We start from the raw sequence: 9,718 nt of genomic DNA, 5'->3' as shown, positions 1-9,718 counted from the left end.
CAACTTAAGATATGTGCATCTCCCAGGCACGGATACTTTTGATAGCAAACCCTAGCGTCTTTATGGACGGCGAAGGGCCTAATCTGTATCTTGCAACGTCGAGGTGACAGGATGGCGTTTTCTTCAGCCCTTGTGGAAGCCGAGAGGGGGAAGGGTGGCTTTGGTGGGATTTATTTTAAGGGAGATGGATGTGAAGTAAGATTGAATAATTGGATGTTTTCCTTCTGTCAGTACCTCCAAACAGATAGTTTATCAGGATGAGTGCGGTCTGGCATTTGGGTGTCATCGGTGTAAGCATGGGCAGGAGACGCTTCACGTGGGTGAGAGAGGTGGAATGGAAGGTAATTCGTCATGATGCTGAAAAGGAAAGGGCAGACCAAGGACTCCTGAGGGACATCATGAGTTAGCGGAAGAGAGGGAGAGTGAGAGAAAGAGAGAGGGGAGAGAGAGAGAGAGAGGAGAGAGAGAGGGAGAGAGAGAGAGAGAGACAGAGGTGAGAGAGAAGAGAGAGAGAGCGAGAGAGCGAGAGAGAGAGAGAGAGAGAGAGAGAGAGAGAGAGAGAGATAGAGAGAGAGAGAGAGAGAGAGAGAGAGAGAGAGAGAGAGAGAGAGAGAGACGCTTCTCACCGCCTGACGCCGAGCAGCAAGGTAGCTCTCAAACCACCTCGGATCAGTGTCATATCATTGCGGCCTTGTCAGACGGGTGCCAAGGTCGACACTATCAACGACAGCTGCACACAAGAAACATGCTCACATATATTGTATACTACGGGAAAGATTGATATAGGTTTGAAGTTACTAGCGATTTCAAAAGAGCCAGATTTGTGAAGAAAAGGCAATCGCTCAGAAATCGGGAAAACATAGGAGGTGACGGAGGTGTTGATAGGATGAAGTGAAGCGGATGTGGTTCGATAACAGGGAAGCATTTACCTAAGACGGCCGGGCCACGCCGTCAAGTACCGCCGCCCCGTATCATGACAGTTCGTTCAAAGCCCTCGATAGTTCGGGCCAACTCGTGGGACGCAGTCTGAGATTGGCAGCGGCCACACGCGGTGGTCTGCGGTGAACAGAATCAGAACAGAACAGAATCGTTGCCGAGGCTGCCTGCTGCCAGCCCGACAGCGAGGCGTTGGCCGATGGCAGCGAAGTGCCGCTTGAAGTCGTCGGCCTTTTTTACGGTTAAGTCCTCGGTGGTGCCCCCTCCCCCTTCGCGGACCGCTGATGGAACATTTTAGTGCCTCGCCAGGAGACAAGCACGGTCGGTGAGCATGACGCCACACAAGAAATCCCACCTCGACCTCACAAAGTGGCCTTTCACGTGGTTCCGAAGACATCGCCATCATCATCATCATCATCGTCATCGGTAAGTAAATCGGCTTCGTCCCGAGAGTTACGCCATGCTCGGCACGCGTCATCATACGTCGTCCGCGTCATCATACGTCATCCGCGTCATCCGCTGCAGGTCAGAGCTGTCCTCCAGCCATGGACGATGGGAACGACGGCTTATGAGTGGAGAGATGAGGCTTTCAGGGAAAAAGACACCCGAACACACTCCATCGCATGCGCATGAACTCGACCACTTTCCGATCCACTTTCTCATTCTGATGAACTTGACCCCAGCCTACCTGCGGAAGGTGGAGGCAGAGGACATCCCAGTTTCCCTTGTGCCACGGGTGCACGGTGAAAGGGGTCGGGCGATAGTGGGGGGAGGGGGTGGGATGACTACATGGTGCGCGGGCAAGGACGGTCAGGTTGTCGGTGGTCGGATCAGTCAACACCTGGACAGATGATTCAAAGTCAGGAATGTTGGTGACGATGTGGTCTAAGAGAGTCTTGGTCGGGTCCAGGTGCGTAGGCGTCTCGATGAGTCGAAACAGACTGAGGTCACTCAAAGCAGAGTTAAAGGTCTATAAAGGTCACCCAAGCAAAGGTCGACTTGCCCGGGCTCACAACAGCATGAAGTTGGTCATGTAAATTATCAAGACTGTCCGATACCGGCGGAGAACGAATCGAGCTGTTTGGTGATCCCACATTAGCCTTGGGAGCTGCATCCAGTTTGAGTTTGACCCCCCAGGCGTACCTATCAAAACATGGGCTAGATGTCGGCTTATTTCTCGATTATGTTGTGTTTAATAGCAACTGTATGACTTCATCGCTACCTAGCATTTACAACAGAATGCATTCCATAAGATTAGTTGCAATAGCTTTTGGGGCAATGCCATTATCACACGGGATGATCAATTAACACCTAACAAAAAATCAGCCTTATAAGGCAGTCGAGCCGCCACCTTCCATTGCGGGTGAGCACAATGTCGGTCGCAATCGGTCGGTTACCGCTTCGGACATACGATGTTCAAGCCAATGCCATTACAGAAGGTGTTTTACATTTGTGCTGGGTTTTGAGCTGAGCCAGCCAGTCTGAAGATCATCCGGTGCAGTTCACAGCCCTGTCCTTCTTGAGGCTCTCTAGCAGCTGAGCTGTTCACAGCCCTGTCCTTCTTGAGGCTCTCTAGCAGCTGAGCTGTTCACAGCCCTGCCCTTCTTGAGACCCTCTAGCAGCTGAGCCGCACGCTCCGGAAATGTGCAGACTTTTTCGTGCAGACTGTATCATTGTTGACCAGGCATCCATGACGCCATGATAACGCCATTCAAATCCTGTCATTCCACTGGTCATGCGGTCTTCATTGTCCAGCTAAACACAATTGTCGACAGGGGCGGATCTAGTCTGGAGTTTTGGCGGGGGCCAACCGTTCGTCGCCAGCTGGCTGGTGTGGGATCCGAGGTCCAGTGCATGGTACCCCTCGCGAGTACCTAGTAGGGACACCATTCAAAACCGAAAAAAACACCGAAATGCTTTTGAATCTCAAACAGAAGTTAAAACAGAAGTTAAAACAGACGGTAAGTAGACGAAGCTTTTATGAAGTTCTGGGAATGTTTGGGGGGGGGGCAAAACATACTCTCAGAGATTTTGGGGACGTGGCCCCGTGCCCCCCCCCCCCCCCAGGATCCAATTATGATTGTCGAGCCATTCACATCTGGCGTTCGCACCATTTTCATATACGACTGCCGTCAGTTGGCTCTCAGCCCTGCCGTGCAGACTATGCAAGATTCTTACACGATTGGTGTTTTGGATTGGAAACCTTTCGACCAGGAAATGGTCATTTCAGGGCCGTGGGATGAAGGAAAATGGTTAACGGTGGGGCAGACTTGCATGCGCCTGGGGGCCAATAGCCGAGCCTTAGCCCGCGCATGCGCGCCGCCTATCCGGTCTCGGTCTCTTCCCACGGGGCTCTCGGCCCGCTCGTGGCTGACGCATGCAGCCTGCCCCGGACAAGCGGGGTGTCGCCAGGATGTGGGCTGATGCAAGATAGGGGATACGAGGGACTGGTTGATGTTATAGCACGAATTGCGTCTTGTGTTACATAATATAAGAAGCTATGCATTCTCCAGAGCTGTTGCGGAATAACTTATATATAATAGTCGAATAACTTGGAATAGCGCCATAACCGAGCATGTGACTACAAGTAAACATCTTTTCTCACTGATAAGTGTGCAATAACAGCCCTGATAAAAGGCCAAAACACGAGCACATAGCGATATTGGGCTTAACAAACAACTCCGGCGCGGCCACTGCCACCTCTCGGGAGATTGAAGAACAAGTGAATGCTGTCATACAAACGTTTCATGATGCAATCAAACAATAGCGTATTGAGGAGCATCCTTACTGTATATACAAATTTTGATGTTCAGACTGTCTATTCCACTTGAAGTATGCAAATACTTAAATGTTAGCTTATTTCATGACATTTGATGCTTACGTTATTATCTTCAAATGTGGCACATTTTCTAATGACTATGACCTTGTGACTGACCTTAATGACTCGCGGACTCCGGCGGCGATTCTGCCCCTGTTCACCCCACATACCGCAGTGTGCGACCCGCGCGGCAGTGGCAGGCGCCGTTGATCCGCCAGCTCTCCGCCTGTCGGTGGCACGCAGCGCTTTTTCGCACCGTGCGGCCTCGTCCGGCAGCCCCCTGCCACCGACAGTCACCTCCTCTCGCACCCGCAAGGAGCTTGACACCGAACTGGATAGTGTACTTGCCAATGTGTAACGTGCTTTGACGATTGATGATTAATTTTTTCGACGGAGCGTGTCCACGAAGGAATTATTGAAAATGCACGAATTTGGTCGCGTTGTTTTCATTATTTCATAGCACACTTATTCTATCGTACTGGAACTGAATCAATAAGCCACTCGTTGGAATGATTCGTCAATCAAAAGAAGCTTGAACTTGAGTGTTTTTGGTAACTTAACACGCTGGGATGATGCCTTAAATACGGGATCCAGCTCAGCCAATTTCCCCGAGATCCAGGGTCATGTGCTCCATCTTTCGCCTTTCTGGGTACGAATGACCCACTTTGGGCGTGGCTGTATGGAGGGGAGCCGGGCTGGTCCATCCGCCGCTCGTTCAGGGTACCACCAAGAATTCGCACGCCTCCGAACGATGCCGACCTTACTACTCCTCCCGGGGAGGCGCGCAGCGAGCTGCAAACGAGCCGGCTTGTAACGCCACGGCCGCGACCAAAACGCTGGACAAACATACAAGTACTTTAAGTAGAAATTTGTTAGTTTTCAGGGTGCTGGGCTGTGCTGTGCCACACTTAAGCGAACACAGCAGTCCAGCAACAGCAATGGGGTTGAACTGAGGTTAGCTTTCTAAAGAAACTGATCGCCCACCTCGAGCGATGCCACCATCACGTCACCTACGTCACCTACGTGATGACCACGTCACCTACGTCACCTACGTGATGATCACGTCACCTACGTCACCTACGTGATGATCACGTCACCTACGTCACCTACGTGATGATCACGTCACCTATGTCATCTCCTCGTAAGTCTGTTGCAAATGATCAGCCGGCGCCGCTTGCACACCTGTATTTTGTTTTTTTATGCCACATTAATCCAACAGCTGTGTGTTCGCACCATGCGGCCTCATCCGGCAGCCGCCTGCCACCGAGCATCACCGCCTCTCGCTCCCGCAAGGAGCTTGACACCGAACTGGACGATACACCTGCCAATGTGTAACATGTTTCGACGACATTTTCCGTTCAACATTTTCCGTTGTTTTAGCTATGCGTAGCACCTTTTATTCTATGACCCAGGGCCGCTTCAAGCCAGACCTGTGGTGCGGTGTCATGCTGCGATCACGATGGCACTTCGTGTGACACGGTGACACGTTAATACGCGCCACCGGGATGACCACAACACCATCACACGCCACCTCGCGGCACGCGCTCGCGAGGCAGCAGTCTAGTCCTGATACGCGTCCTGCAGCGACTTCACCGTCAGCGTCTTCTTCAGGGTGACAGCGTCGGTCGGCTCCTCCGCCACGAAACTCCACCTCGGCGTGCGCCTTCAAGCATGGTAAAGCCATTGTCGGAGAACCTGCCGGCGAGCGGCGTCTCGAGCCAGACGAACGGCGCCGGCGCGTCCGCCTGCAGTGTCACGCGCAGCCGGTCGGTCGTCAGCCGATTGTCGAGACGCGCCGGCGACACGGCCACCACGCGCACGGTCGCGATCCCCAGCAGCACAGACTCGAACGACGTCGGGTAGAGGTCGCTGGGCTCGGCGAGCTCCACGCCGGCCGCGTCAACGAGCGCGAACCGCGCCACCCGGCGGCCAGGGTCGGGCACGAGGTCGGATAGGGGCGCCGACCAGACGCGCCGCGCCGCGCCCGCCTCGATCGTCAGGTTCGTCACGAGCTGCTCCGTCGTCGGGGGCTGGAACCGGTCCCAGTCGTACACGGAGACCCGCAGACTGGCGCCGGCGATGTCGGCCGCGAGGTCGCTGACGGCGTAGACAATCACCTCCGTCGCATTGCCGGAGCCGGTGACGTAGACGGACGCCAGGAGCGGCGCGAAGAAGCGCCGCGCGGCGTACTGCAGCAGCTTCCACCGGCCGCCGTACTCGATCGAGGCCCACGTCGGTGCCTGCCAGATGTCGTTCAGCTGCCAGTACATGGCGCCCAACGTGAGGCCCTCGCCGCTGTCGGTCAGCTCGCTACGGCCGCGCCGGTAGTGCTCTGTCTCACTGCGGATCGCCAACGCCTGGTTGATCTGCGAGAGGTACACCAGGTCCTCGAAGCCGCCAGCGCTGTCCAGGTCCTGCGGCAGCTGGAAGTGCTGCTTGATCTCCGCCAGAAGCTCGGCGTTGCCCAGCGGGTGGTGCTGACGGTGCGCGACGAAGTCGGAGCTGTAGGACAGGTCGTGCGGCTCGGAGACGGCCGCCAGCGACAGCAGCGACGGCCACGATTGCAGGCCGTACTCGGAGGAGAAGCGCGGACGCGGGAAGACGGTCGTGTTCCACATGTCCAGGATGTACTCGTACACGTGCACGTCGCCGTATAGGCTGCTACCCGGGTCCTTGGCGACGTAGCCCTCGGCGTCCGACTCGCGTCCGTTGCTGGGGCTGGACGTAACGAAGGCGTCGGCGCTGCCGAGGACCTTAGTCAGCTCGTCGCGAACGGTGTCGACATAGAGGGAGACGTAGTCAGCCTTGTAGCGGTCGAAGTCGCCTTTGGTGCCGTACCAGTTCTGACGCAGCGCCTTCTCGTTCTCGTTATTGCCCGCCCAGATAACGATGGAGGGATGATGCTGAAGCCGCCATAGCTGCGTTTGCACTTCCTGGCGAACCGTGGCCAGGAACGCGTTGTCCGCCGGGTACATGGCGCAGGCGAACATCATGTCCTGCCACACCATCAGACCCAGCTCGTCGGCCAGCTGGTAAAAGGTGTCGTCCTCGTAGATACCGCCGCCCCAGACGCGCAGCATGTTCATGTTGGCGTCGCGCGCTGACGTCAGCAGGAGGCGCAGGTAGGCCGGCGTCACGCGCTCCGTCAGCGCGTCCGCCGGGATCCAGTTGCTGCCCTTGGCAAAGACGGGCGCACCGTTGACGCGGAAGAAGAACGTCAGGCCCTTGGCGGCGTCGGCCGGGTCGACCGGGTCCTGCACCAGCCGCACCTCGCGCAAGCCGAACGTGACGTTGCGGCACGGCAGCGCGCGCGGCATCGGCGACGTCAGCGTCAGGCACAGCGTCAGCGTCTGCAGCGTCGGCGCGCCGAGCGGGCCGTTCGGCCACCACAGGTCCTCCGCCGCGAGGCTGCGCGTGCTCAGTGCGTCGAGTGCCACCTCCGAGGAGGTGCGGTCGGCGCTGAACCTGCCGCGTGCCTGCGCTCCGATGCCGGGGATGCTGAGGCTGTAGTTGACGGAGACAGTGCCGGCCGCGGCCAGCTGGAGCTTCACCTGCACCGTCCAGGCGCCGAAGACTTTACCCTCGCTCTGCGGCCTCGCGTCCACCATGACGTCCGCCACGCGCAGCGCGTCGAAGCCAACCAGCCTGATCGGGCGCCAGATGCCGGCGTTGGGGAAGGCCGGACCCCAGTCCCAGCTGAAGGAGGCCTGCATCTTGCGGATGTGGTTGGCGTGGACAGACGCCGTGCTGCTGGGGAGGCGGGCACTTGGGCGGCACAATGTAGTCCTGCGCCTGCTGGGCGTACTTCTCCGCCGCATAGGCGGACGGCGAGCGAAGCGACACCTCAATGCGGTTATCGCCCTCCCGCAGCGCGGCCTTCACATCGAACGTGTAGCGGACGAACTGGTTGACAGTGCTGCCGACTTGCTTGCCGTTGATGGAGATGTTGCTTACCGTGTCGATGCCGTCGCAGACGAGCAACACGACTTTTCGGTCCAGCAACTCCTTCGCGACGTTGAAATGGCGGGAAAACGACCATTCCATTTCCGACACCCAGCGGTAGTTGACGTCGTTGAAGCGGTAGTAGAGCGATTCGTTCAGCACTCCCTCATGGCGGAGGTCAGAGTACACGCCGCCGGGAACGGCAGCCATGGTCTTGACCTTGCCGTCGGCGCTGCGCACGGTCCACACGCCGCTGTAGCTGCGGTCGCCCAGGTCAAGGACGACATTGTCGGGGTCAAGGTCATCAGCGCCGCGGGCGACGGTCCACAGCAGGGCCAGCGTCAGGGGCAGCAGCCACCGCGCCATAGTTCGCCGCCGGGACAGTGTCCAGCCGACTTCGCCCGGCGTCCGTTCTGCCTTCTGACTTCTTCTGATGCGATCTGATTTGATTTTGGTGTGATCTGGACGTTTCTGTCAGTCCACCGGCCTCAACGCGGAGTGGTCCACTGAAGTCCGACGGCTGTTCCCGGACGCGGCAGCCAGATACGGCCGGCACGGGCGTATCCAGGCCTGCGGGACCGGGGTGCTAGCACATCTCGCAGGTCAGGTGTCCATTGCTTCACTTGCTGCCGCAGGCGAGTTGCCGTTGCGAAGTTCTCTTGGCGTGCGAGCGCGAGCGGCCTCTCCGAGCACCGCGACAGGGGGCGAGCCTGCGAGCCGGGCTCGCTCGTGGTATCTCGTTGCCGCAATCGACGCCCGCCAGTGCCAGCGCGCTTAACTACAGACGTCGCGTTCCCAGGCCCCGAGTTAGAGTTGGCTGTTACCCAATGGCCATAGACGGGGAGGGAAGAGGGGGGGGGGGGGGCGTAGGAGGTGGGGCGGGGGCCGCAGGGAGGCCCAGCCCCGGCACAGCCAATCGTCACGGATGACGAGGGAAGAGGGGGGGGGGGGGGTAGGAAGTGGGGCGGGGCAGCAGGGAGGCCCAGCCCCGGCACAGCCAATCGCCACGGATCAGGCCTGAGATACGCCACCGCACTGGCGACGTGCCGGAGCTGAAGCGGGCAGAGGCATGCTGCACTGCTAGTAGCCCGGCACGCACCAGAGACGTGGTCACGGCGAAGTCAAGGGGGCGTGACCCCCTGGGCCAGGCGGTTTGCACTAGACAGTGGGCGGTTTTGCATGAATTTGATCCACATTCGCAGGATTTGAGAGACATTTGACGTTTCAGCTCTGACCTTTGATTTCAGCACGGGTTCACTGGCCAGTCTAGGCCGAGCATTCAGCCGAGCTGCCGAGTCGCCGGCCACTGCCAGCTGAGCATGCAGCGCAACTCGGCCAGGTGTTTCGAGTTAACGAGAACGAAGAGCACAGCAGATGCAACCCACGCTACGTCGTGGACGGCATACGGGCCATACGGCCGCGTTGGAAGGAAACACCAGTCAATGTTCAACGTTCGACGGCATGGCAAGCGGATGGCATGGCAAAGGCGCATGCCCCGAGGCATAGCAATACAGTGCACGGGCTTCACAGCGCGCTTGACATCCCTGCCATCCCTTGCCATCTCTTGACATCCCTGCCAGGTGTGTCGAGTCCAGCGGCGGCACCGCAGATTTGGAGTTGGGAGAGGGGCGGGGATGTTTCTTGGATCTCCTCGACAAAATGGGGTCTTCTAACAGGGGGGCCCCTGAGCAATGTCGCAGTCAAGTGGTGTAGGATGCACCAGGGACACTTGTATTGGAATCAGACAATCATATGCGTCAACATGCATGTAAATAACTGTCGGCTATACAAATTCAACGATGGAGCCTTCTGACCAATTCAAGGGAATGTTCCACAATTGAAAATATTGGAGCAAGCATCAGATGCGATTAAATGAGCCCATTTACAACTATTGGTACGCTTTCAAGTGGGAGGGCTGCTCCAGACAATACGATTTTTCTGTTTAGTACTACGCAGGAGCGGATCCACAGGAGGAGAGGGCACGGGACAGGAGCAGTTTTTAACACACAACGCAACAAAACT

The 9,718-nt window shown here is 57.3% G+C and overlaps 1 protein-coding gene across 1 annotated transcript; it reads right to left on the bottom strand.

Annotated features, from left to right (window-relative positions):
• Positions 1–4,943: 4,943 nt before the first annotated feature.
• On the bottom strand, positions 4,944–8,178 carry beta-Man (beta-mannosidase). Its single transcript, XM_037217881.1, is given in 2 exon segments — positions 4,944–7,488; positions 7,490–8,178. Coding segments are annotated over 2 exon segments (2,700 nt in total). The 5' UTR covers positions 8,063–8,178; the 3' UTR covers positions 4,944–5,361.
• Positions 8,179–9,718: the final 1,540 nt, after the last annotated feature.

Source organism: Pollicipes pollicipes, unplaced genomic scaffold, assembly GCF_011947565.3.
Source record: "Pollicipes pollicipes isolate AB1234 unplaced genomic scaffold, Ppol_2.1 Scaffold_1600;HRSCAF=1878_pilon_pilon_pilon, whole genome shotgun sequence".
Taxonomy (NCBI): Eukaryota; Metazoa; Arthropoda; class Thecostraca; order Pollicipedomorpha; family Pollicipedidae; genus Pollicipes; species Pollicipes pollicipes.
This window is presented reverse-complemented; position numbering and strand designations above follow the sequence as displayed.